The sequence below is a fragment of the Mustela nigripes genome, chromosome 7, assembly GCF_022355385.1.
Source record: "Mustela nigripes isolate SB6536 chromosome 7, MUSNIG.SB6536, whole genome shotgun sequence".
In the NCBI taxonomy this organism is placed as follows: Eukaryota; Metazoa; Chordata; class Mammalia; order Carnivora; family Mustelidae; genus Mustela; species Mustela nigripes.
In genome coordinates this window covers 15,085,051-15,111,534 of record NC_081563.1, presented here as the reverse complement: position 1 = coordinate 15,111,534, position 26,484 = coordinate 15,085,051, and the positions used below count along the sequence as shown (strand labels likewise).

The window sequence follows — 26,484 nt, the reverse complement described above, 5'->3', positions numbered from 1 at the left end:
GTCACGGTCGTGCGAACAACTGTGCATCTCCTCAGCGGGGACACCCTCACTCCCCGCTCCTTCTCCGGGACTGAAGGACTCGGCCACCCTCTGAGCAGAGGCTCAGTCCTCCCTGGGACTTGTGGTGACTGAAGAGAGCTAGCTGCCTCACCGCTAGACCCCGCCTGGGGTGGCCCACAATGGACAGCTGGTCTGGTCAGTGTGGGGGTATCAACTCCTGCCTCCTCCTCTCAAATCAGGAGGGTCTGGGAGGGTCACTGGAGCTCCCTCGCCCCGGGCTGGGCTCTGCTGTGACCGTGGCACTCAGTCCCCTCTGTCCAGCCCGGCATCCTCCCCTGGCCATCTGCGGTTCCCTCTCCAAAACCCAGTGTGAGCCCAGGTGAAGCGCATATGCGGGATATGAACCTGGCCACTTCTCTGTGAGTTTGAAACTTTCTCAAAATAAAAACTTAGGGGAAAAATAAGTTAAAGACAAATGGGATAATACGTATCAGAAAAGGGTAGGATCTTTCATTTAGAAAGCATTCTTACAAATCAGTGAGAAAAAGACAAACAGCCCAACTTTCAACATGCTCAAAGGAAATAAACAGGATCGCTAGAAAGAAAATTCTGAGACCAACAAATGGGGGGGAAACATGCTTAAGCTCACTAGGAGTCAAATACATGTCCTTCAAATCAGGAACTATCACTTTGCGCTTACCATATTTAAGAGGATTTAAGGAAATGAACCCAGGGCTGGCACAGGTTTGGGGAGGAGCTCTATGCCAAGCCTCCTGGGGGAATGCTTGGTGGCGGTTCTCAAAGCCACTGAAAGTTTTGTGTCCCTGTGCCTGCGCCCAAGTTCTCCGGAAGTTTCCGCAGTCCCATTCCTTTAGCATCCAAACAGGAAGCCTGGCTTTGCCGGGCCCCATGGAGTCAGGGGATGTCCTGGAGGAGCATCACAGAGAAGAACAGAATCAAGGCAGCCACCGAACACTACCATCCCTGTGGGGTCCTCCTCTACAGATGGAGGCCCACCTGTCTCTCCCAAGCTCGCAAGTTGCCCACTGGCAACTCCTCAGAAATATCTATTACTTTTTAATGCAAAAGGATTAAGCTCTTGGTCTTCCTGCCTTTCTCCCCATCTCCTGAGATCCTCCTTCACTCAACAAAGGACACGGAGACCCCACCAAAGTGTTTTCTGACACATTACCCCTTTTCTCCCAAGCAGCCTCCCGGTGGATCTGGCTCAAACAGCTCGCTAGCATCAAACGGTCACCCATCCTTATCCCACCACGCACCCCACCTTTCCATCAAATGTCCGTAGCTTACGGACTGGAAAAGTTAAGTTTCGTATATCAGCACAAAGCATCCTAGGTAAAGATTTAAGACGATGGTTTGGGAGGTAACAGTGAAAAATGCTTACAGGGTGATAAATGAAAAAGCAAGTTATAAAACAGTACATCCCCAAAGATTTTGTATTGTTTAAAGATGTGTGTGTGTGTGTGTGTGTGTGTGTGTGTGTGTAGAACAAAATGCCAAGAGAGCAGGAACAACAAGATGTTCACAGTTGTTATGTCTGGTATGGAATGAGCGGTGAATTTTAGGTCATTTTTGCACTATCCGTATTTTCTGTATTTGTTCTGTAATGAGGATGAATTAGAGCTATACGACAGTTCTAGAAGCAGGGCATCTTCTAGAATCACGCTTCTGGAGAAGGATGCCTCACTCGCCGCCCTACAGTCATGTCCATCCTGAGGCCCACCCTGCCTCGGGCCTCAGCTTCCTACAGGAATATTGTCCCTCACACCCCAGACCCCGTCCTGAAGTACTCTTTCCCTTTGTTCCTTCTGTGAGTCCACTCGCTTCTTCTTCAGGATAAATGTCAACTCTTGGACTCGCACTCAAGACCCCCAAGGGCAGGTCCCCTGTGGTGCATGCAGCCTCCTGATCCCCCCCCCCCCCCCCTCCCCCCCCCTGCCCGCTCCCCCCCCCCCCCCCCAGCCGCAGGACACTGCGCTCTCTGGAAGCATGCTGGCTTTGCAATGCTGGCCATGACATACTTTACATCATCTCTCCCTCCCCCTCCTCTTCCTCCTCCTCCTTAAGCACCTCTAAGCCGTACTGAACAGTTTTTAGTTCCAGCCTTCTGTAAGTGCTTTACAGCTGTACCAACTAGGAAGCCGTTGCCGAAAACCCCACTTAGAGTGGTCTAAGCACTTGTGTGAGAAGTCTCGACACCTCTCAGGAAAGAATCTAGGGCTTGTACGATAGTTCATGAGCCATCAGGTCCCCGGCCTCTTCCATCCCTAATGGGTAGGCCCCAAATTCTTGCTTGTGCTTCACAGCCCCAAGATGGCTGCTGTCTCTCCAACATCTCATCTCCTTTCCAAGCAGAAGACCAGGAAAAAATAAAGAGTTTTCTCCTAGCAAGGTAAATCAACTTCAGGAACTTCAGGATATGGGGCCAGAAATTGTCACATGCGCCCTCCTAACTGCAAAGGAGGCTGGGAGTATGAGTGTTTCACCCTCCCTGCCTCCAGGGCATGAAAGTTAACAAGGAAGGGGATTGTGAATGGCTTTAGGGTAGCTAATCCACAGTGCTTACCAGACATTTCCTCTCATCCCTGTCATACTGAATCTCCAGCAGTGTGTGAATTAAAGGTTGCCATTACATTCACCTCACCAATAAGAAAACCCAAAGCTCAGAGACGACATTCATGTTTTTCATGACCCAGGTCTGGCCCCACCTCCTCCCAGAAGAATTCCTTGAATGCCCCAGACGCAGACAGAGTTAGCTGGATGCCCTTCCCTGTGCAGCTGGGGTCTGCATCCCTGTTGACATCTCCAACGACTCCTGAGCAATGTGTGAGCCCCACCAAGGAAAGCTGTGTCTTCTGCATCCTCCAAGCCTGGCCGGGTGGCAGGCCCAGAACCGTGGCTGGGAGCGTTTGCTGAGTAACCGGGGAGATGGTGGCCCTGCTCCACATGGAATGCCTACACAGCTAGAGTCCTAGAGCATCACTTTGGAGGACAGAGACAAACCAGCAGGTCCCCAGGAGAACCGTCCCGGCAGAAACAACATTAGTGCACCGTGTGGCCAGAGCTCAGATCAGACTCCCTGCGGGCCGTGGACCGCAGTGCCCCTGGGGCCCAGCGACTTCCCTGGGGTGGAGGGAAGCCCGGTGCCTGGAGCATTCCTCCAGGGCGGTGCAAAGGGAAACTGTAAGATCCTCAGCAATGTGGTTTGCATTACTGCGGCTTCAGCCATGGAAGGGGCTCCCTGAGTCAGGCAGGAAGCAGAAAATATCAGATTTAGATCCCACATTCCGTGCATTGTATACAATTATCCACTGGAGCCACATAGGGGCAAGCAGGACCCACAGAGACAGAAAGTGGGATTGCTTTCAGGGACCAGGTCGCTCTATCATGGGGAGCCGGTCGTGTTCTTGGCAGGGTCCAGGAGCCCCAAAGTCCCCAGCGCTGTGCACTCGGGAGCCCCCGGGGCCAGGGGTGAATTTCATTTGCCTGCAAGGCCTGGGTGACAGGCAAGCTACCAGCTGCGGCAACAGTGGGGAGTCCCCTTCTCCGCAACCCTGCACCTGTGCTTGGTGTATAAGTGCTTCCCTAGATCCTCCCCGGCGGTCTCCACAGGCTCAATGAGGGCTCAGCCCCAAGTGACTTCAGCAGCTTCTGACCCAGGACCCTGACATCTTGGGCTCGGGCTGTGTGCGTGTGTGTGTGTGTGTGTGTGTGTGTGTGTCATTAGGAAGGAAGGGCACCTGGAGAGACGGGTCTGCACATGGAGAAGGAGGGAGAGTGTTAGCAGTTCTGGGAGAGGGAGAAGATTGTCTCCTTAACCAAACTTTAGGCTCCTCTGATCCCTCATCCGCAGTCAGCCTTGACCTTGATTCTACTCTCCCCCTGCAATCTGCATGGATGGCCCAGTCTTAGCAAGAATCCTCTTAAGCAAGCTGAGAGATGATTGTCCCCCCCACCCCCACCCCCAGGGGAATCTGATCCCCCTCCACATCTGATCAAGGTCTCCATCCCCACCTTTGATGTCTAAGCCCTAGCCTGCCTTCAGCAAGAATCCTGCTAGGTTGGTTGAGCAAGAACCACCGCCCCTTGCTGTCTGTCTCCTCCAGACCCCTGGCCACCTGTCACCACGTGCCCTGGCTGGACCGAGCTAGGCCTGACCCCACTGCTGTGACAGTCCAGAGCCCATTGCAGTGGTCTCCGGAAATCTTCCGTGGGGCTTTAACAAGAGTCTGAACGATATACGGTATCTCTTTATCAGGGGAGAGGAAAGAAACTTTGGGAAGCTTTTGTTGAGAAGACCCTGTTGGTCTCTTTCAGAAGAGCCGCTGGGAGGCCTCCGGAATCGTCAGCTGCTGCTTCTTCGGACAGCGCCCCGCAAACCGGTCTAACGGATCTTGTTTGCTGGGGTATAGGTTATCTCCTTCGACCCTCCTCTGAGCATCCCCAGGGCCATGACCACTGGCTGCGCTGCTTCCCAACACTCTCCCCAAGGCAGGGAAGCCAAGTAATCTGCCGTCTTACTCTGGACACTCTGCTAGGAGCGAACCAGGCGCTGTCGCTGCCAGGACAACTGGCGCAGACCAGGCCTTGCGGTTCCCAGAAAGCCTCGGTTTATCTTTCGGTGCCTCCTGGCCACGGGGTTGGCCCAGGACCCTGGTCCGGGGATGGGGGCGTCGTGGGGGGCAGGGGGCGTGGCCAGGCTGGACCCAGGCCTCCGACAGCGCCCAACCTGCGCAGCGCAGTAGGTCCCAAGCACCAGGAAGGCCGCAAATTCACAGCGGCCGCTGGCCGAGCCCGGTGGCCACCAGGGGGCGGGCGGGGGCCGGGGCCGGAGCCGGGGCGGGCCGAGCGCGCGGGGCGGGGACGCGGCGTCGTCGTCGCCCGCGGGTCCCGTGACCGTGCGCCCCGCCCGGAGCCGCCGCGGTCATGCAGTCCCCGGCAGTGCTCGTCACCTCCAGGTGAGCCAGACCCCCGGTGCCCGGCGCCGCGTCTCGGGCCGCGTCGACTCCGGGTGCGCGCGAACGAGCCGGATGCGCCCCAGGCCGCGGAGCAGGCGGAGGCGTTCCGTCCCGTGGGCCCGCGGCCCGGCCTCGCCAGCGCCCCGGTGGGTCGTCTGGAGTCGGCCCCCCCGCCGCCCGGCAGGAGAAGTGGGCGCATCGAGTGTCCCCGTTTTACAGATGGGGAAAACTGAGGCCCTTAAGAGGGTAACGAACTCGCTCCCGACCCAGTGGAAAGCCGGGATTGGCTGGTCCCGTAGGCGGGCGGAGAGGGGGTTTCCTCTCCCCTTTGCCGACGTGCGTTCACCTCTTTTTAGCCCGAAAATATAGTTTATGCCTCCTGTCAGCGCTCACTGTGTGCCAGGCCCCGTGCACGGCACTGGGGATCGGGGTGAATCCTAAAAGGCCCGGCCCCTTAGGGGACACGGAATGAACCCAGGCCTGCGGGGGCCAGAAGCTAAGGGGGAGGGGGCAGTAGGTTCAGGTTGCCATGGGAGCGCAGCGCAAGGGCGGAACCCAGGCTTTCAGGAGGGGGCGAAGGAGGCCCCGTCCCAAGGAAGAGTAGGAGTTAACCGGGTGAGGGAAAGACGCGGTGGCAGCTGCTGCAGGAGGTAGCTCCTGAGAAAATTGCAAGTTACAGCAGATGCCTGGGAGGCAGAAGGTGCCGTGGGGGCCCCGCCTGAGCCAGACCTGGAGGACCTGTGCAAGGTGGATCCTGGGAAGGAGGCATGTGCTTTGACTCTGTTATAGAGGGACTCACGTTAGGTATTTCCGCAGACGCCACTCTCCTTCCCCCTACCCAGGATCTTGGTCTAAGATGCCAGTTTCTTGCAGAAATGGATGTATTTGTTTCCCAGCCCAATGGTTCTTTTTCCCGCTGTCATCTGAACTCCCCTGTGACTTCAGGTCTAGAAAAATGTGATTCTGTAAGTGAACCCTGATGCCAGAACCTGCTTGGTGTCCCTTGCATGACCCAGTGAGGTCACAGGCTGTGTCTTCATTGGCACAAGTGTACCTGGGGTTCCCTAAGTCACCTCTCCCTGAGCCTGTTTCATTCTCTACAAAAAGAAGTTTTGAGATTGGCAGGTATGAATCGTGCCTGCGGCAGACTCCCCTCTTGGCCCATGCAGATGGGGTGCGACTTCCTCGCCCAGGGCTTCGGAAGGGGATGGGTGGCTTCCCTCCCTGCACCCCGCCTGCAGGGCCTGTCACAGTCACGGGTGCCCAGCAGGTGGCGCTCACTCCTTCCCGCTGGCAGGCACCGACAGACCCAAGCCGCTGCCCAAGCCTCTGCTGCAGGGGGGTCCAGATGCTTGAAACCGGCCACCAAGCAGGTTTCCAGCGCAGCCCCCCACTGCTCTTCGCCGCTGGCATTTACACCTGCGTTTGTCCAGCAGCTCCTGGCCCGGTGCCTGCTCTGTGCCAAGGCCTGGTTCAGGTTCTAGGGTACAGCAGTGAACCTAATGAAGCCCGTCTTATGGAGCTTTACTGGGGACAGCTGGACAGTAGGTAAATAGATGGTGTGTCAGAGACAATAAATGGTATGAAGGAAAATTAAACAGGAGGGAAAAAGAGACAGGAGTGAGTGCTGTTTCGTCCAGGAGTGTCGTTCTGACAGAGTGGCAGTTGGGCAGATCCAGACAGGCTCCCCGAGGCAGGGAGCCATGAGGATGTCTTGTACAAGACTGTACCGAGCAGAGAGGACAGCAGAGTCAATGTCCTGGGGCAGGGCACCAGCAAGGAGACCAGCGTGGCGTGGGCCTGGGGGAGTGTTGGGTGAGGCAGTGAAGAGCTGTGGGTTTGGGAGTACGTTGGGGAGGGGGGGGTAGTGCAGGGGTGGAGGGAGAGAGAAGGAACAGGGAAGACTTGCAGAAGTGTGCCTTGAGAAGGCGATGGCCTCAAGTAGGAGCCAACCAGTGTGTCCCCAGAGGTGGGGGAGGTGGGTGCAGGCCGGTTGTGAGGCAGAAGCTCGGGGATCTCTCTGATCGCTGCTGTTCTCAGTGAAATAAGAAGTAGGGCTGTCAGGGGAGAACAGCATCGGGGGTCCATCGGGGGTTAGTGGAGCCACGCGGCTTAGACCCCACGCCTTGCTGCTCAGTGGATGGTCCCAGGGGCAGCAGAGTAACGTCAGCATCACCCGGGAGCTGGCTGGAAAGCGGATTCTCAGGTCACATCCCCGAACTGCTGAGTCCAGACCTGTGCATTGACGGCTTCCGCGGGTGCACCTGAGGTTCCAGAAGCTTGGTCTAGGGCTCAGCCGACTGAACTACACCCATGAGGCAAATCACACCCACCTCTTGCTTTTGTACATAAAGTTGGTGTATCGTCCTGGCTGCTGCCATGGCATATGGCCGAGTTGAGTGGTTATGACAGAGGTCATAGAACCACAAAGCCTGAAATGTTTATTGTCTGGTCTTTTACGGCAAAAGTTTGCCTGGGGTCCAGAGGTGTGCGAGAGTGAGTGAGCCAGGCTCAGGTGCATCGGTTACCTGCAGGAGTTGTCAACGTGAGCTGGGGGGTCCCCCTCCCCGGGGCTTCTGATGCAGTGGACTGAACTTCCCAGGTGGGACCAATGTGGCGGGGACCACGGTTGGAGAAGCCCAGTCTAGACCAAGGGAGGGGTGCCAGGCCCAGGCTGCGGCTTGTAGGTTGTGGCTGTGAACTCCAGGTGGGACCAGGTGGCATGTCTGAGCGTTTGTCCCCGTCCCGGGCAGCTGCTGGGCACCGGTACAAAGGAGGCAGAGAACTGGAGAATTCGGGACTACAGTGGGGGAGTGGGTAGGCGGGAGAGCTGGGGCCTGCCGCAGTGATTCCTACCCTGGGGCCTCCCAGCCAAGGAGGCGTGACAGGAGCAGGAGGTACAGTGGCAGCAGTGGGATCGTGGGCTGAAGGTTGTGGTGTGGTCCAGTGCAGGGGACTGAGAGGGAGAGTGTGAACCCGGCGTTAGGAGGTGCCTGCCGGTGGGCTTCTGCACACCTGCTTTTCTCGGCCGAGAGGTCCCCTCCTCTGCACTTCCGCGCACCTGTGCTTCGCTGCCTTAATGATCCTCGTCCTGCCTCCCTCCAGCCTGGAAGCGGCCGCTCGTGGGCTCTGGGGCAGCGGCCTGGGTGTGAACGCTGGCTCCGGCTCTGACCAGCCGAGACCCAAGCAGGTGACGCCCTTGTGCCTTGTTCCCGCTCTGTAAATGGGTCCCAGCAGTTGTGTCCCCTGTAAGGCTGCGAGAGCAGGAATGACCTCGGTGAGGTCCTGAGAGCCCACAGCAGTGCCGGCTGCTCCCAGGCTCACTGTCATGGGCTCTGCGCTCCCTCGCCCGTCCCAGGAACACGCGCGCACACCGTGTGCTAAGCCGGGAGCAGCACCGGCTCGCTCCGCCGAAGGCCGAGCATGCTCATTCGGTCCCTGGCCCAAGGAAAGGAGGGCTGATGCGTGAGGTGTGTTTTTCCATCTCACAGACGTTCGTTTGGTGTCGCCTGGGCGTCCCTCAGTCGTCAGTGCTTATGACAGCCAGCCCTGTGTCCCACGAAAACGCTCGTGTGTGTGCGGAGGTCTGCAGGCTCCCTGCGTGTGTGTGCACTTCACACGCAGGCGGGTGGCACTTGTCCTCCTTGGTGGGGGCAGATGGCATCCCCGTGGTGACCATGTCGCATGCCTGTGTAGAGGTGGGAGAAATCCACACCGAAGGAGTCCTGGGGGACAGAGTGTTTTTGAAGTCCTGCTCAGCCCATTGTAGGTCTGCACCTCGAGAATGAGGGGTCCTGCCTGGGTGTGTGTGACGTGTGTTGGTACGCGTGGGTCCGCCTTACCCTCTTTCAGACAGCGAGCGTGCGGTTGCCGTCACGTCTCATGACCTGTTTGCCCCCCGTACACCTCTGTGTCGCGGTGACCGGTTCTCCAGCAGCTGCGCTGTTTTGCTGGGCAGCCTCTCAAAGCCTCACGCCGCAGCCTTCTCAGGGCCTCGCGGGGCCGCATGGCTCCTGAGAACCCTGCACCCAGGGCCCTTTCCATCCTCGCTGCCCTGGGCAGATTCCTTTGTAGCCCTCCTGCCCTCAGGTTTGCTGAAGAAACAGGTCTCTGCCCTGGTTCCCGGCGGCGTGTCCGTCTTTCCCTGAGCGCCGAGAGCCCCCAGATGCCATCCCGCCAAATCCTGCAGGTGCCTGAGTGTGCGGAGCTCACCTCCCCGCTGGTGACTTTCCACTAGCCCTGTCTCTTCTGCTCCCGCTTGTTTTCCTGCTGGGGACGGCCCTTGATCTGCACGCAGCCCGAAGGCAGCGCCCACACGTGGGGCTTGGGAAGCCAGGCCTTATGGGGGCCGGTGTGTGGCGGGGCAGGTGGCCCGAAGCAGTGACCATGGAGGACCGCTTGCGGAGTGGCCTCCTGCCAGGCCAGCAAGAGGACCCTGAGGCCCCGTCCGCGTGTCGCTCCAGAAGCCTGCCGACTTAAACCTGAGCTTCCTCTGCCTTCTCTCCCTCTGGCAGGCGAGTTCAGAATGTGCACACGGGCCTCGACCTGACGGTGCCGCAGCACCAGGAGGTGCGGGGCAAAATGCTGTCCGGCCACGTGGAGTACCAGATCCTGGTGGTCACCCGGCTGGCCGCGTTCAAGTCGGCCAAGCACAGGCCCGAGGATGTCGTCCAGTTTTTGGTGAGCGGAGGGTTGGGGAGGGGGTTTCCAGGGGGGCCAGGGGCCCGGTGACACACCTGCCACCACCGCATGAGCAGCAGCATCGAGCGGGCGCATCTCTAGCCAGCACTTGCTTGGACCAGAGAGTGCCAGAAGGTTCCAGGCGGGGAGGGTGTGAGGGTCTCCCAGGCAGAGGGCCCATGCTAAGCGGAGACTAGCCACAGGGCGGGGGCGGGGGGGGGGGGTTGCGTGCAGTGGAGTATCAGCCTGGAGGATGCAGAGACAGCAGACAGGGTCCCAGTCACAGGGGGCGTACGGGGAGCCTGGCTTGTCCTGCAGCCAGGGAGGAGTTGTAAGTAGGGGAGTGACTCACTGGCCCCTCCAGTGGGGAAGGCTGATGGATTGGGAGGAACCGGGCAGGGGCAGGGGGCCCAGTGATGAGGCCAGTGGTGCTCCAGGGAGGGCTGGAGGCAGGCCAGCAGTGAGGAGGCAGCGGCGATGTGTGAAATACCTCCAAGGTAATGTGCATATCATCTGCACCAGCAGAAGTTAAGGAGCAGAGGGGCGGGTCTCAGGGGGTTGTGTGGGGTGTCGGGTCGGTCAGAAGGACACAAGAGGACCAATCCATGGGCCGGAGCCAGGGACCGGTCAGGCACTGGAGGCAGGTTTGGGAAGGGTCAGCTTAGAAGTGATGTTGAAAGTCTGGGAGTGGACGAAGTTGCCCAGAGAATGGACGTGGAGGACGGACGGAAGGGCTTAGGAGGGAACCCCAGAGACCCAGCAGCCCCGGGATGGTCACGGAGAGGGAGGAGGCTCTGGGGCCGAGGGAGAAGGGGGCATCCTGGAGTTACAGGAGCTAAGGGAAGAGAGAGCTTTGAAATAAAGGCAAAATGGACGAGAGCCCTGTGGTGTAGACAGGATCAGTAGCTACAGGTTTGCTCATGGTTCGTTCTGAACGTCCTGGCAGCCGAGACAGAAAGGGAAACAGTGAGTGACCTGGCTGTGGTGCTCTAGTAGCAGAGATGTCACCTTCTCAGAGTTAAAAATGCATGGCCCAGGTCTGTCTTTGCGGGAGATGGAACACATGGAAGCATCCAGAGGACGGTATCTTTCATGTGCTGCTTGGACTTCCGGTGAGAGGCGAGGTCTAAGGTTAGGTGGTGGTTCTGGTTCTGCTTGGCTCTGAGTGGTGGGGGTTTGCGGCTCCTGATGTCTGGTCTGACCCCCTCCCCATGGAGCTCAACACACACCCCAGCACCCACCCCCCCAGCCCTGTTTTCCGGGATGGGAGCTGAAGAGCAAATCTGAGGTCCAGTCTCTGGGCGTAACAGAGAGGCAGCGTGTGGGGAGCGGGGAGCAGTGTCCTCTGCTGTGCCGAGGGCCAGCCTCACGTGGGACACTGTGCGCGAGGACAGCTTGGCCCCTTCGTGCATCACACCAGCGCCGCTTTCCTCTGACCGGTAACACCCACACCCTGTGTAGGGGGCATGTGCAGGCCTGGGTGGTCATTCCGGCGGGTGCCTCTCAGGCAGTCTTAACCCCTGTGAGGGCAGAGGAGAGGGAGAGTGCTTTACCCCCCTCTGCCGCCATGAATTCTGGGGTTGCAACCCAAAGCCTGAAAATCTCTGAAGTTCCATGATTTAGCTGCAAAAAGAAAAAAAAGCATTTGCCTTCTATTCCTGAAAAGGATACCCATGCTTTAATGTAAAAATGAGTTTAATTGCTAATCAGGAAGTAAACCAATCCCCAGAGAGGGGCACTGGGTATGCTTGCCGCTGAGCAGATGCCCCGTGTGCTAGTGGCACAGGCCCACAGGCTTCCCTCGGGGACTCTGGGGAGCAGTGCTGTCTACCCTGCACGTGGGTGCACCAGGCAGAGAATCCTCTGCATTCCCTGCCTCTCTCCAGGCCTCCTCATGCTGCTGTCCGGGTAGCTACTTGAAAAGTCCTGGCTTTGGAACACTGATGCATGTGGGTCCTGGATGGGGTGACACCCCTGATTTGGAACTTCCTGGCCCCCGCAGGCTTAGTGCTCTGGAGACTAGCAACTTCCAGGACTAGGGTCCCTGTTAGTCCGTGGGCTCTGCCTGCATGGAGCTGTCCAGCCAGCAGAGGGCGCTCAACCCTTAGGGTCAGAGCTTCCTGGCCGGGGCTGGGTCCCTGCCGACTGCAGTCACCAGTTCTCAGGACCCTGGGGCTGGCTTGGAGCCTGCATCCCTTAGGTGAAAAGGATCCTCTTACCTTTCCTTGAGGGCTGTTCTTAGGAAAGCTCCAGAGCCAGGCTCTTGTGTTGACAGCCGCAGGCTGCAGTCCCCTGTCCCACTCCCCAGTGTGTGGGGGTTGGAGGTGCTGGGGATCTAGATTCTGCCCCTGCCACCTGCCGGTATCTGAATCCCTGATAGGCTAGGGCATCTGGGGAGAGTTCAAGGTGTCCAGGGCTGCATGGTGTGACACTGCTGTGCCCCGGGGTTCCCAGGTCTTGTCCATCAGCCACACCAGCATTTCCAGCCTTGGCTTAGGAGTAGAAGTGGGACTGTCCCCGTTTGTACACTCCGTGCTCCCTCAGAGGAGCTGGGGGGACAGGTCTCGCATACAGGGAGAGCACAGAGTCCAAGCTGAGTGAGGACGCTGGGCGGCTGGTGGGGTGTGTGCCTGGGTGCCCGGGGCCGGGAGAGCCCACAGTGGGTGACATGGTCTACAGCAATTCCTACCTCCCACCGTGCTTCAGCCGCTCACGCCACAAGAGGCCCGGGCCACGTGGGGCAGAGACCATGCTGGGGTGGCCTCACACAGAGCAAACTCAGCCGGGGACAGGGTGCTATCTCAGGGTGATTCCGGGGCCTGGGACCTCTTCCGGCCTGCTTCCCTGAGGTTCCATGATGCTGGGGGTCCTAGCCAACAGCAGCCCCGAGAAACAGCCTTGCCGTATCTGGTTCTCCCCATGAACACTAGGACCATCCCCACTAGGAGGCTGCTATTCCTGCGCAGGAGAATGCCCAAGAAATTATGCTTAAAAGAGGCAGATCATGTTGTTGTAGGAAGACGACCTCACTGCCACCCAGACCATGAGGTCACCCCACTAACATGCTGCGGGCTCGGAATGGAGGCAGGCGGCCCCCGCGGTCACCTGTGGGCCAGGCTGGGGTCCCTGTGTCACATGTCTCTACCTGGACCTGTGACAGCACATGGGATCCCCCTCGACGGCATTTCCCCTCTGGCTACGAAGACTTTCATAATTTAGCCTCGCATGGATTAGGGGGTGTTGGGAGCAGAGCCTAAGGCAGCGGCGTGGGGGGAGGGTCAGAGGGAGTGAGGCATGCCCCAGGCACCTGCCTGTCCTCTGGAAGCTGTCCCCCAGGGCCGGGCCCCCCAGGCTGTCTGGGTGGGATTAGGGGGAGAACATTCAGGAAGCACATGGCTCCTCTCATTCCAGGTCTCCAAAAAGTACAGTGAGATCGAGGAGTTCTACCAGAAACTGAGCAACCGCTATCCCACGGCCAGCCTTCCCCCGCTCCCCAGGAAGGTCCTGTTCGTTGGGGAGTCCGACATCCGGGAAAGAAGAGCCGTGTTCAATGAGATTCTGCGCTGTGTCTCGAAGGACGCCGACCTGGCTGGAAGCCCAGAGCTGCTAGAATTCTTAGGTACCTGGGGCGCTGTCCCAAACCTCTGAGGTCTCTGTTGGCCCAGAACTAGGCCTCACTCCCCTGGCTGGGCCAGAGCAGGGCCACCGCTGCTGGCAGGAGGAGACTGCTGCCCAGGGCTCCCACGGGAGCCGCCAGATGGGGCCCCCACGGGGCCTTCTCTGTAGTCTGACCCCACCGGTGCCCATCCTGGCCGTCCCCAGAGCCTCCCAGCCCATACATACACATGCCCCACTTTGCCTCCTGCCAGCCAGGCCTGCAGACCTGGCGCCCGGGGACACCTCCCTGGGCTGGTGCCTGCCGGTGATCTTGCTAGGTATGGCAGCAGGCCAAGGCTCGGCCCGTACTGGGCCAGTCCTGGGGACCTCAGACCCTCACAGGCTCCACCCCCCTTTCGGTTTCCTCAGCTGTCACATAGGAGGGTGCCAGGTGACATAGAATTCCACGAGCTCCCGCCTGGGAAGCGCATTCGACGAGCTTGCTCTCTAGGACGGCTGACGTGTACCCCCACTCAGCACACCCCCGCATCCAGGCCTGCACAGAGGCCCCAAGGCGGAAATGAGCACTTGTGTGCCCCTGGGTGGGAAGGGGTCCCCCTCCAGAGGTGCCGGCTCTCCCCCCCAACCCCGACTTTCTCCCCTCTTTGGACCATTCCGTTTAACTTTTCTTCCCAATGACTGTGGTCTCCAAGCTTCGCAAGGCAGATGCGAGTTTTTCAGCAGACAACAGCAAATAAGCCAAAAAATTTTTAAAGGGGTGAAGAATAAAAAAAGCAAAGCTGGTGAATGCACAGAGGCTGGGGTTGGGCGAGGCTGCAGAGCCCCGGCTTCTTCCCTCCTTTTCCAGCCCCCACACGCACCTGTGGGCCCCGAGTGGTTCGCTGCGAGATCACAGCCTGCTTGCCTCCCAGTGGGCTGTGCTGCCTGTGATACGGGCACCCCAGCTGATCCCGTCATTGGAAGAAACTCCGGATCTCCTGGCCCCTCTGTTACAGAGACTGGGTGGGGTACAGTGGTCTGACTCTCCCAGCCCTTCTGTGCCTCCATTTCCTTATCTATAGAGCGGAGGTGTGAACAGGATCTCTCCTGCGGATTTTTACAATAGTTCAATGAGTCCATACCTACAAAAATGCTTTTTACACGATGCCTATCACACGGAATTGAAATTTTGAGTGATAGTTCCACATTTGTTCTAATAACAAGCATAACATCGGGCAGCCTATCGTTAGTATTTAGATCTACATAACGCAGTCGCACATACTGCTTTGGTGTATCCCAGGCATGCTGTAGGTTCTCTACCTAAGGGTGGTATTCTTTTTTTAAAGGAACTGCTTTCAACGGTCTGTTACTCAGTAACTATCTGGATAGAGGTGAACAAGTAATGTAAACCCATGTTTCTCAACCCGTCCTTGGGGAAGGGCTAGATTTGTATTCCCGATCTGTCACGGACAGATACTTTCACAAATACAGAATCACATGTCTGGGTGTCGTGACAATGTCAAGCTGCTATGGAAGCTTCCAGATGCTTGCTCTTCCTTTCTGTGCTTACCACATCATGGATTTCCATCTGCGGACCATGCTCTGAGAAGTGCTGATGTAAGCCAGTTTGTAATGAAACTGTTACAGTTTGTTCTGGAATCTTCCATGAGCTCACTGTGCACCCCATTGGGTTCATAGTCCAAGTGCCCAGACCCTTGGAGCAGGTCTTCATTTATGGTTGGATTGCCAGAGCTCCCTGATAAGCCCCAGAAATGCATATGGGCTGGCTTTCTCTGCCCTTAGCCCGTGAACATAGGCTTGGCTATTGCCGTGTTGTCAATTTGTCAAGGCTCGTGCCTATAGCTACTCCACTGCAGGCTTTGCTGCAGGCTCTAGGCTTGGAGCCCCGGCTGCCTGCTGTCTACCCAGACCCAGCAGCCTGTCCCAGCATGCTGTAGGAAGCCCCCAGCTCAGGTCCTGGCACAGGGACTTGGGTGTGGGGCAAGACCGCCTCGTCCCCTGGCACGGGGTGTCAGGTGCCTTCCTCCCTCTCCTTCCACAGGCACCAGATCCCCAGGGGCTGCAGACCTTACCAGCAGAGATGTCTCTGTCCTGGATACACACAACCAGGCCCAGGAAGACGGTGAGGCTTTCGACTTCTTCGAGCAGCAGGACCGAGCAGAGCCTGAGGCTCTGCCCATCCCAGGCCAGAAGGGCGAGGAAGCGGGAAAATCCTCCGAGGAAGAAGAGGAGGAGGCACTGGATCCCCTGGGCATCATGCGGTAGGTCTCCGCATCCGGGGTAGGGCCTCCTTCTGGCCTGCCCCCAGCTCTCTGGGGAGGGCTTCTCTCCCTCCATCCTTGGAGTCTGAGAACGCCTGTCTCCCTGGTCATCACTCCCTGTGGCCTGGTGTGCTTGGGCTGGGCTCAGAGGGCAGAGCCTCCCTGGCCAGAGGGCAGGCCCTGGGTCCCAGCCCTGTACTGAGTCCCCGCAGGGCTGCCCCCCCCACCCCCGTACAGCTCAGCAGCCCAGGAGCCCTGGGCTCTCCACCTGGCTCATCATTGACAGCCTGGCGCTTGTGGCGGGTGATTGGAGACCCCGGGCCCTGTTGCACTGTCCTTAAAGCGGGGGTGTTGACCTGGGCCCTGCCTCCCCACAAGGCAGTTGTAAGGCCCGTGAATCACATGGATGGAGGGGACGGATAGCCTCTAAGGAGCCAGCTGTGGGTGATGGAGAAGGTGGCACGAGCCCCGCCCCCCGCCAGTCAGCTGAGTTCCTTTACGTGCGCGGACACGCACACAGGGGCGCACACACAGGTGCCCTGGCTGGGGAGGAAGGGGTGAGCCAGGTATGGTCTCAGTGGTCCCTCGGCTGTCATCCGCTGCTGCCTTCTTTCCTGAGCCCCTGATGCCTTCGCGAATCAGTACGCTGCTCCCGATCCACCGCTGCGTGGCCGCCCTGTGCTGGGGGCAGGGGTCCGGGTGAGAGAGACATCTGTTCCTGAGGCCCGTCCAGTGGGCACAGGCCGCGGTGTCTGAGCGGGACCTCCCAAACAAGACAGGCTCGGCCGCCCCAGGCCCTCACCCCCTCTCAGCCCGAACAAGAAACCGGGTGGGAACCTATGTTTCTGAGCATCTCCCACACACCGAGCGTGCTGCCTGCGCTCCATGTCCTGTGTCCCACGGACACCCTGCCTGCGAGGAGGTGATGTTCTCCCACGTCACAGGTGAAAGAAAAGCCGCAGAGGCCAAGTGCCCGGCCCGAGGTCAGTCAGCTGGTAAATAATCGTACTGGGATTCCAGTCTAGGTCAGGGTTCTGGACGCTGCTTGGCCTTGATCCTGGCTCAGCTGTTTCCCAGCAGTGTGGCCCTTCAGTTTCTGTGGTGAATCGGGTCATGGTAGCCCCTCTCCACAGGGCCCGGGTGGAGGCCGAGTTAACGCGAGTGCCAACACGCGCTCCTCTCACGGCTGCAGTTTGCCGCCCCACGCCCTACCTCGAATCAGACTGTAGACCCAGAGTGACCGTCCCTCTGTCCTGATGAGAGATCAAAGTTCAGTCATTCTACGAGGGACGCCTGCCTCGCAGGTCCTATTCCAGGAATCAGGGAGGGGCAATTCCAGCATAAAGGACATGAAAGTCGCAGTCCAGAAGGCTCTGCCCACCGCCCACCAGCCTTCCTGGCCTGGGGGAGTCGGCGGGTGTGAGGCTGGGAACGGGCAGGTGGAGGTGTGGCTGCACGGTCCCCTGTAACCAGCCTAGGGGAGATGAAGAGTCCCACTCTGGAGACCCGGGCCCAGAGCCAGAAGTGCAGGCTTGGGGTCTGGTCCCCCTAGCCCTCCACGGCCACCCTGACCCAGACGGGGGGTCAGCGGCCCTGGGAGAGAGGCAGCGAGGTTATGTGGGGAGCAGTCTGTAGGAGCCACTTCTTAGTAGCCTCACACAACCTGCAGGGCCTTCTTGGGCTTATTTTGGTTAGGATGAGGCTTTGTTTGAACTCAGGCTCCCTGTTGTTCAGAGGAACCACACGTAAAGCCAGACCAGGATTTCAGTGGTTTGTGCCAGCTTTTGGCTGAGGATCATGCTTAGCAAAGCGGCTCCTTTTTTGGGTAGGAAAATGCTGTTTGGGGTTGGCAAGGGCCGCCTTGAATTTCCTACTTATTCCAGTAGCAGATAGTCAAGGGACATGTCTGGGACCACCCACCCCCGGCACTGTCACCAGCTCTGGGGGCCTCATTCTCGAATGCCACGAGAACGTAGCACCTGCCCAGAGCCCCAGAGGCTTAAGACCTTCTGCTGGTTTTTCCTGTAATGACGGAACACTCTCTGTGTTAATGACGGGTGTGACAGTGGTCAGTTCTGTCACTCTCGTCAGGGAGAATAACCCCTAAGGTCTTTTGAGAGCTTATGAAATGCCAGAAAGTGATTTCCAATCCTGTGACTGGACATTTCTCTTCTATTTCTGCTTTTGTTTTTTTTTAGAGGTCATGACACACCACATTGCTCTCAGAACCTGTGTGGGTTGGTGTGCTCCAGGAAGTGTGTGCGTGTGTGTGTGTGTGTGTGTGTGTGGAAGCTGAAGTCTTGAAGTGTGGAGACAAACTTCACAAACAAAGTAGCTCCTCCAAATTCATGCAGCCCCATTTGGCAGGCCGTGACTCAGTGGCGCCCCCTTGACTGTCCATTGATTCCAGTCATTCTGCAAAGTGGGAGGAGGGCAGGGTCCTGGGATTACCCTCTTTCACAGACCGGAAAGTCCAGGACAGTTGAGCAGGGACTTGGCTGAGCCTTGGGTGTGGCCCCCCTGCCGCCGCCCCCCTCCCCCTGCACCGTGGCCACACTCCCAGATGTGTTCCCCTACCCCCACCCCAGCACTCCTGTGGGCCTGGCTTTCCTGAGCCGCCTCATTTCCAGGCGACAGGCATCTGTCCTTCCTACCGTGGGCCTGGTGGGGCGCTGTTGCTCCACGGCAGGGCTGCTGGGGGGCGGTGGGGGCGGGGGTGCGGGTTGCCAGCACAAAGCCCCGTGCCCAGAAGGCCTGGCTTTTCTTTGTCTCTTAAACCTGGTTTTGATTAGGAGAAAGAGTTGCTGCACCAACACTGAGTGCTCCAAGACAGAAAGCGCTCTCCATGGGCCCGTCCTGGCCATGCTGCTCCCCTGCTCGCGGGGGGTTTGAGCATCCTGGTCCAGGCGTGACCCACAGATCTGTACGCCGAGCACACAAGCCTTGCACGCTGTGCTCTTCTCTCCGTGTCCTGTCACGGTCCCCTCTCCATCCCACAGAGTTGTCGGGTTTCACTCTCTGTTAGAGACTTTGCACATCTGAGAAAGACGGAGTTCTACCGTCTAGTTCTGCCTTCTGCTGGAAAATACCTCATTGGGAACGTCTTTAATCGTAACTCCGATGATACACGACTGGTACAGACAATTGAAAACACAGCGAAAGCCTTTTGCCCTGAAGGTCTGTGCTTCTGGATGTACATTTCTCAAACCCAAAATGGGATTTTGTTGTGAGCACCATTCCACAGTTTGCTTGTTTTCAGCTTGTATTGGGTCTTTCCAGATCAGTAAATCGACTTTTACATTCGTAACTGGGCTGGTCCGCAGGGTCGATGGCCTGTAAGTGGTATTGCCAGGCCTGCCTGGGGGCACTGTGGTGTTTTCCGAAAGTTTTTGCTATTACAGGCGGTGAGGAACTTGACCCTGTGGGGAGCTTTTCCCCCCCGGATAACTGCCCTAGAGCCAGGTCCTGGGCTCTTCTGCCCAGGGGCCTTGGTTGTGCCCCTCCAGGGAAGCATTCTTTAGGGACCCAGTCCCTCTCTTTTGGGAAGGCCTCTCTGCCTACTCGTGAGGCTGCTGCCTCCCACCTCTTCCCCCCGTGCTCAGGGAGTCCCTTCTTTAGCCCCCAGTCCCAGAGGACCCTTAGGGACATCGGCACCTTTAGGGACAGGCTGGTTCCTGCGTGGACATGCCTTCCCTCAAGGCTGGGTTCCTTATTCTCTGCTCACAGGAGTGGGGCCAGTGCCCAGTGGCCTGTGCATGGCCTCCAGCAGAGAAGCTGGACCTTTTTTTGGAGCATGAATCATGCGTTTTGTCACAATTGTTTATACAAATGTTGCGTTATCTTCACAAAAGAATCTTACGCATCTTAGTATAAAAATGTCTTACCCGACGTTTGGGTAACATCACTGATCTGGGATGACCCTGGGGTTTTGGAAACCCCGCAGCACACTGCCAGGTACCCCTAGACTTGCTCCCATTGGGAAACTGATTTATTTCTGCCCCAGCTTTACTGAGAACTGGTCGGCATACGGCATTGTGTGAGTCTGAGGTGTTCTGTGTGATTTAATGCACATACATACGGTGAAGTAGTGACCGCGGTGAGGTTAGCGGCAGCCGCCATCGATCGCCACACAAAAGTACAGTTTCTGAGATTCAGAAGCATGGTGTCCCCCAGGTAGGCCGTGGCGGGGTGTGCGGGGAGTTGAGCAGGGCGGCTCCTCGCCCACCCCACTCACATGGGTAGCAGGCCCGCTGGGAGCCCTGAACACCCTGCAGCTCGCGAGAAGCCCCTCGGACTGGGGCTTTAAGGAATTCTCTAGGTGATCCACAGGGAAAGTCCCGCTTGAGGAGCCCCAGAAGCCAAAGTTGATGAGGGCCTTGGGTATGGCAGAGGGAACTGAGACAGAAGCAGCAGGTCCACTGGCCACGGGGCTTCCACAGGGCTTCCAGGAGGGTGGTCCCAGGCAGCCTTAGGGGGACCCCCCTCCAGCTCTCTGGCTTCGCTCCCCTGCCACCTGCTAGGGGGCAGTTCTCCCAGTCACAGTGGGGCCGTGCAGTCAGCCCTGGCCTGGCCTGGGACCAAAATCAATGAGGACTATAGGGGGCACGGTGACAGCTGTCCTACCAGTCACATCCCCCATTAGGGCAGCCACGCATGCTCTACTAACCAGATCTCCTCATCCATTTAGCGCAGAAAGTCTGGCCTGAATGAATGGTGTGACACTGCTGTATACTTTTTTTTTCTTTTTTAAGGTGACATTTTGAAGATTTATTTATCTGTCAGAGAGAGAGTGCGCGTGTGCACAAGCAGAGAGGGAAAGCAGGCTCCTCCCTGAGCAAGGAGCCGGATGTGGGACTCAATCCGGGAGGCCGGGATCATGGCCCGAGCCGCAGGCAGACGCTCACCTGACTGGGCCACCCAGGCATCTGCTTTCCGCTCTTTTAATTTAGTAGCAAGAACTTCAGTTCAGGAGAAATCTCATACAGAGCCCCAGTGTGTATCAAACAGCCCGAGGGAGAATTGGCCTGGTTGGGACAGGAGTAGGGACTGGACATCTGCCTCCTAGGCCTCATCTCACCTCTCCCGTGGCCCTGCGTGGCTCTGTGGAAGGCCAGGCCCCTTAGAGCACGGTTTAAAGCCACTGGGATAGCTGGGTGTGCGGTCAGCCCGGAGCAGAATGACAGGCCAGCAGGCCCAGGTTGAGATCCCCAAGGGCACGGGGCAGGTCGTTGAACCTCTTCGTGCCCCATGGGTCATGTGAGCATTTGGACTATCGTCAGGGATGTGGGAATAAAACCAAAATGGCCCAAGTGAGAACAGGCTAAGGCCTTGATTTGGAGCTGGCTGTGGTGAGGGAGGGGTCAGACCTGCATTTAGCAGAGACTCCAAGGCAGGCTGGGAGTAGGAACGGTTCCTAGTGGGAAGGAAGAGGCTCAGCTGTGCCCGACTGGAGGCTGTTAGTGAGGGAGGCTGCTGCCTGTGTGGCGTCCCGCACGCTCTGCGGTTGGTTCGGGGAGCATAGTTGAGCATAGTTGGCTTTCTTTGGCCGCTGGATGAGGAGGAAAGCCGGAGTAAAGATTAGGGTAGCTGACAGTTTGTGTTGTGGTTTGATGCCTTGGTCTGGGGGCTGCAGGGTGTGAGACACGGGTCTGTCTGACGTCTGCTCTGCCCATTGCCCATTTGTATATTCAGTCCCTCGGGGGTGCAGCCAGAGCTGGGGCCTTGCTTCCCAGCAGTTGGGGGTGGGGGCGACAGGGCCCCTGCAGCCAGACGGGCCTGGTTCGGTGGTGGTGCAGGGCACCATGCTGGGTGAGAGGCCGGGGAAGAAACGTCCGCTCGCACGAGGTGCAAAGGCAGGGGCGTTCTGGGGGCGCTGCTGATCGGTGAGCCCTCGAGTGGGGTTCAGTGGCCTGGGGAGTCCGGCTCTGGCTGTTGAGAAAGATCCTTGAATGTGACCTGGGCTTCAAAAAATGATGGGTCTTTACCAGGCAGGCCTTGTGTATTTGTCAGAGCACAGAATACAGTTGTGGGGCCAGAGCTTGATGTGAACCTAGTTGGTATCGGGCTCCTGCTGTGCCCTGCGCCACCCTGCATGCAGGCTCCCGCTTCCAGAGCATTCCTTACTCCCATGTAACGGCTAAGGGAAGAGGCCCCGAGAAGTGAACCGACTGACTCGAGGTCATACGTGGATTCCCTGCATCCCCTCCAGGGCTGCTCCCCAGGAATAGGGAGGCCAGACTCTCCCCCAGGCCTTGTGGGCTCTGGCCCCGACTTCCCCTCAGACTCCCCTCCCCCGTGTGCCTGCTGCCCGACTCGAGGCCACTGCGCCTACACCGCGCTCCTCCTTCCTTGGCATTTGCACAAGCCTCTCCGCCCCGGAGCGCTGCTTTCCCGGCTCTGCTCAGCCCCCGTCCAGCGCTTCCCCGAAGCTCCCATCCGGGCAGGCAGGCACGGCTCGGGGGTGACTGCCTGTCCCCCGTGACCCACACCCCGGTGAGGACTGGGTCATCGTGGAGGCCCTGAGGCCTGGCGCTGGTACAGACAACATTGTCCCAGAACACAGATCACGGAAGTTCATTCATGGTCACTCTGCGAGTTTCTAATTTAAAATCTAAAAATGAAAAATGCTTTATTGGAAAACAGGAACATAGTACGATTAGAAAGGAGATTGATCTCTGTCTTTGGTTACGCACCACCCCGGCTTGGTGGGTGCGTCGTGCTGTCTTTGAGTCTGGGCATCAGAAGGACCCACTGCCTTCCCTTGGGTCCAGGAGGTGCTCCCACAACTCAGTGATGCAGGTCCTGGGCAGCTGGTGGCTCTCGGTGGTCGGCCAGGGGCACAGGTGCACCTGGAAACATGGGCACAGGCCCCCTGGGTGGCCGGAGGGGAGGCTGCTGTCATGTGTCTGTCACTGCTTGAGCAGTGCCCGAGCCCCATGAGTGGGGCTGTGACTCCGACTGTCGGTGCTGTCAGCCTGGGCGCCTGCCGCCTCCCCGTGTTCGCTCCTGCCTGCGCCACATGGCCCATTCGGGACATCTGTCTGCCAGCAGACGCACGAGGCGGGAGAGCTGGTGTCTGTCCGTGCACAAACCTGCCTGCTACAGAGACTTGCTTCCACAGACTTGCACCCGTCCAGGGAGGGCCTCCCTGCACGGCCCCACCTCGTGCCCCCTGTGCCAGAGCCTGCCCAAGTTCAGGTGACCTCCTGCCTTCTCTCCAGGAGGTCTGTCCTTTGCACACTTCTCCGTTCCGCGCCCCGCTGCCCCAGCCCTGGTGACAAGAGTCTAGTCCTATTGGCCTCCCTTCGGTGAAGAAAGGAGAGGCACCCTATATTGCGGTGGCACAGAGGGTGGGTGGCAGACGGGCATGGCGGGTGGCAGACGGGCACAGCAGAGTCGGGTGGTGCATGACGCAGAGAGCTGGGTGGACGCTGTGGGGGCAGGAGCAGAGCAGGGACCTGGGCGGGTGGGGGTCGGGGCAGGGCCATAGCCTGTGTATGCAGCCCGAGTCCGTGCTCACACAGTCTGTGGACGAGGGGAAGACGGGCTTAGAGACTCACCTCACACAGGCCGTGCACGACCTCGCCCTGAGGCCTGAAGTCTGGCATCATTCTAGACTCGCCGCTTCTGCTCACTGATCACCTCACCGTCCACATGTTCTAGGAGCTCTGCCTTCTGATGTCCCCGACCCCGTTTTCTCATCATACTGCGGTGCTTCCCCAGGCCTGGCCCTGATCTTTTCTCCGTGGACCACAAGCCATGCTGCCCTGGGGACCCGGTTCCTGGTCGTGCCTGAGCCGTGCCTCTGGCAGACCCCACGGATGAGGGACTCCCTTCCTCTGCCCGAGTCCGTGTCTGTTTCACTTTGCCTCGTCCAGGAAGCCCCTAAGGCTGGGTTGGATCCTCCGCACATTCCAGAACTCTTGCCCTGTGCGGTCATGACGGGTTTATGGGCCTCTGAGTCAGCTGTGAGCTTCTGGGGCAGTGGCAGGTCTCACAGCTCAGCCCAGGAGGTGCGCGTGGGTGAGTGTGGGTCCCAGAGGGCATCCGGGGTGAACGCCAGCTGCTTACAGAGTGGCTGAGGGCGGATGAGGAGACCAGCTGATGTGACCGCCAGCTTGGGAGGAGTGAAGCCTTCCAGGTACCGTCTCTGTCTGGGACTGGTGCTGGGAACCCCGTCCGCACCCCCTCTCCGCTCTTCCTGGGGAGCAGGCAGAAATGAGTCTGGATGAGAGATGTACTGTCCCGCGTCCATCTCCCTGTTCACGTGTCTGTTCTTCCCTCTCGCCTCTTCCCTTCCTTCCTTCCATCTGTCCTTCCATCCATCGCTCCTCCTCTTTGACCCGGTATCCGTGGAGCGTCTTCTCTGAACCAGGCACACGGGTGTGTCCCAGAGACTCGAGTTCGGGGGCCAACCGGAGCAGGACCCTGGGGCTCCCTATTTCCGGCCTGTTCTCTGCCTCCCCTGGGGACGCTCAGGGAGGGCTGGGGAGACGGAGGGTAGCCCGGTCGGGGGTGCGGGGGTGGAGTGCGGACGGTGCCTGCCTGACTGGACGCCCCCACGTGCCACAGATTGGCTTTATGTCATTTCAAGACCATGAAAGATCAGAAATGTCTCTGGGGAGAAAAACAAGATCATTCATCCCGTTTGGGAGGAAAGTTGACATAGCAGGAAAGTCGGGCCGAACTTGTGTTCTCAGAACCAGAAGTAGGTGTGAGACAGGAAGTCCCAGATCTCTCCGTAGACAGACTTCATCATGCTGTCCTCTCCCGTCCTTTGTTCGCAAGACCGCTCCCATCTTTCCGCGGTTCTTCTGATTTCTGGTCTGTGGGAAGCCTCCGGCCCTCACGCTCCAGGGTTCCGGGTGAGGGCTATCTGTTGGGTGATGGAGGCCAGCAGTGGGGCCGAGCCCACAGGCCTCAGGCTGGGCCATTAGCTGCAGAGATTCCTCGGAGACTCCAGTGCGGCTTCCTGGGCCGGCCCTGGGGTTCTGACTCAGTAGCTCTCGGCTGGAGCCGCCTCTGTCTGGCCTGCCTCTGGCACCCACGTCCCAGGGGTCAGGAAGGCGGACCGGCTCACCCTGATCCGAGAAACAAAGAGCAGGTGTCCCTGTCAGAGCAGTCCTCCTTGGCCCTTCAGGGTGTGTGAGGTGGCATGGCGGAAGGTTCTGGAAAGCACTTGCTATGCGGACGGAGAAGGCCCAGCACAAGCAGGGCTTGGGGGTGGCACCAAAGCAGAGTCGTGTGCCTAGGAGGTCTGTGACCTAAGCCTGTCTGGATTGTGCCCAGGATGGAGAAAGCAGGGTCAGGGCGCGTGGGACTTCCTGGCACACCCCTGCCCTGAGTCTCTACTCTCCGTTTCATCCTCAAAATGTGCAGGCCTGAGCCTATTGTCCTCACCCCACCCTGGATCTCCCTGCTGCGGGGACACCTCAAGGGGACAAGAGCGCAGGACTGCGAGTAGGCCTCGGCCCTGAGTGCATAGGTGTGCTCCGTCCTGGAGGTGTGACCCCGCGGCAGGGGCATTTGCAGCTCCCACAGCTTCTCCCATCTCAGCTGAGCCTCCGATTCGACCACAGGTCGCAGCCAGACCGTGGGAATGGGCTCCTCTGAGCAGCTTGCCCTCCAGCCCCCGGGGCCGCTGGCACTCTGTCCATCTGCCGCTGGTTGGTCTGTGCCATCGAGGAAGGGCCGGCTTCTGCCACAGGTTTCCCACACAGTGTTGCCAGCAGGAGCTCAGACGGTGACCTCTGTCTAGTGGAACTGCCCGCCAGGCAGACAGGCACCCCAGAAATTCTGTTTCCAGTAAACAGCGTCTTTTCACTATTTGCAGGAACCTTATAGTGGCTAATTTTGGTATCCACAGCAGGGATTGGATCGCCGTGTTAAAATAAATCTAAGTTTGTTTGTTTATTTACCTGCAGTGTGGCTTACGTATGCAGAGCTGCAGGGTCCAAGTCGGTAAAGGCTTCTGTGCGCTCTGTATCAGCACCCCCCAGGACAGGAAATGAAGCAGGCCCATGGCCCAGAACTCTCCCTCGTGCCCTCTCCCAGTTTGCCAAAGCAGCATCTGGTCCAAGGGAGGACCTTGGCCACTGGGTGATTGAGACATCAAGGGACCTTGATGAGGGAGACAGAGCCAGTGGGGGATGCTCTGAGTAGCCGAGAAGTTTCCTGAAGGAGATGGGGCTGAAGTATTTGTTGGAGTGATGGAGGTTTCCCTTCTCAAGGCTGCTTTCTGCTTGTCCCTGGGTACCACCTGATCCCAGCCTCAGGCTGCATCCACCCCCCTTTCCCAGTGGCTCTGAAGAGCCTGGCCCTGGGAACCCTGGGGGCACTCGCCCCTGCAGCCTCCACAAGGAGAGCAGCTGCTCTGCCCCGTGTCCGGGCAGGCAGGCCTGAGTCCTGGCTGGCCCGTCAGGGCGGGGAGCTGTCCGGCAGTCATCTTGTTCGGGCTGACACTGCCCTGCTCCTCCCATACATCCTGGGGCACAGGGCCCAGCAGCTTCCCGTAGCAGGGTCTTACACCTCAGGGTACTGGAAAGTTCCTTCCTCACCCAAGTTCAAGCTCACCTCGCCTGCATGGCTCTGACCAGGCCATCTGCACCCGCTGGCCGGGCTCTCGTGAAAACTGAGCTGTGTCTGTGATTCTGTAGCTCTAAGAAGTCCAAGAAACGCCCTGAAGCGGCTGTGAAGCCCAAACCCTCACCCCGACTCACCATTTTTGATGAGGAGGTGGACCCTGATGAGGGGCTCTTCAGCTCAAGCTCGAAGCTCTCCCCACAGCGCCCCACAGAGGACGTGCCCCTCCAGGACCGTAAGTAGAGCCTCCAGGCCTTCTCTCTACTCTGGGTGTCTGCTCCATGACCCAGCCAGACTCTTACAAGTGGCTTGGACCCACCACACGTGAGCACAGTGGAGATCTTCCCTTATCCTGTTTCAACGTG

General features: G+C 58.6%; 1 protein-coding gene across 1 annotated transcript in view; it reads left to right on the top strand.

Moving 5' to 3' along the window:
* The first annotated feature begins 4,871 nt into the window (after positions 1–4,871).
* Positions 4,872–26,484, top strand: part of HS1BP3 (HCLS1 binding protein 3) — a 60,175-nt gene continuing 38,562 nt past the window's right edge. The window contains exons 1-5 of the mRNA XM_059405202.1: positions 4,872–4,979; positions 9,494–9,659; positions 13,071–13,278; positions 15,319–15,538; positions 26,194–26,354. Of these exons, the coding sequence (XP_059261185.1) occupies positions 4,948–4,979; positions 9,494–9,659; positions 13,071–13,278; positions 15,319–15,538; positions 26,194–26,354 (787 nt within the window). The 5' untranslated portion in view covers positions 4,872–4,947. The remainder of the gene's footprint in view (positions 4,980–9,493; positions 9,660–13,070; positions 13,279–15,318; positions 15,539–26,193; positions 26,355–26,484) is intronic.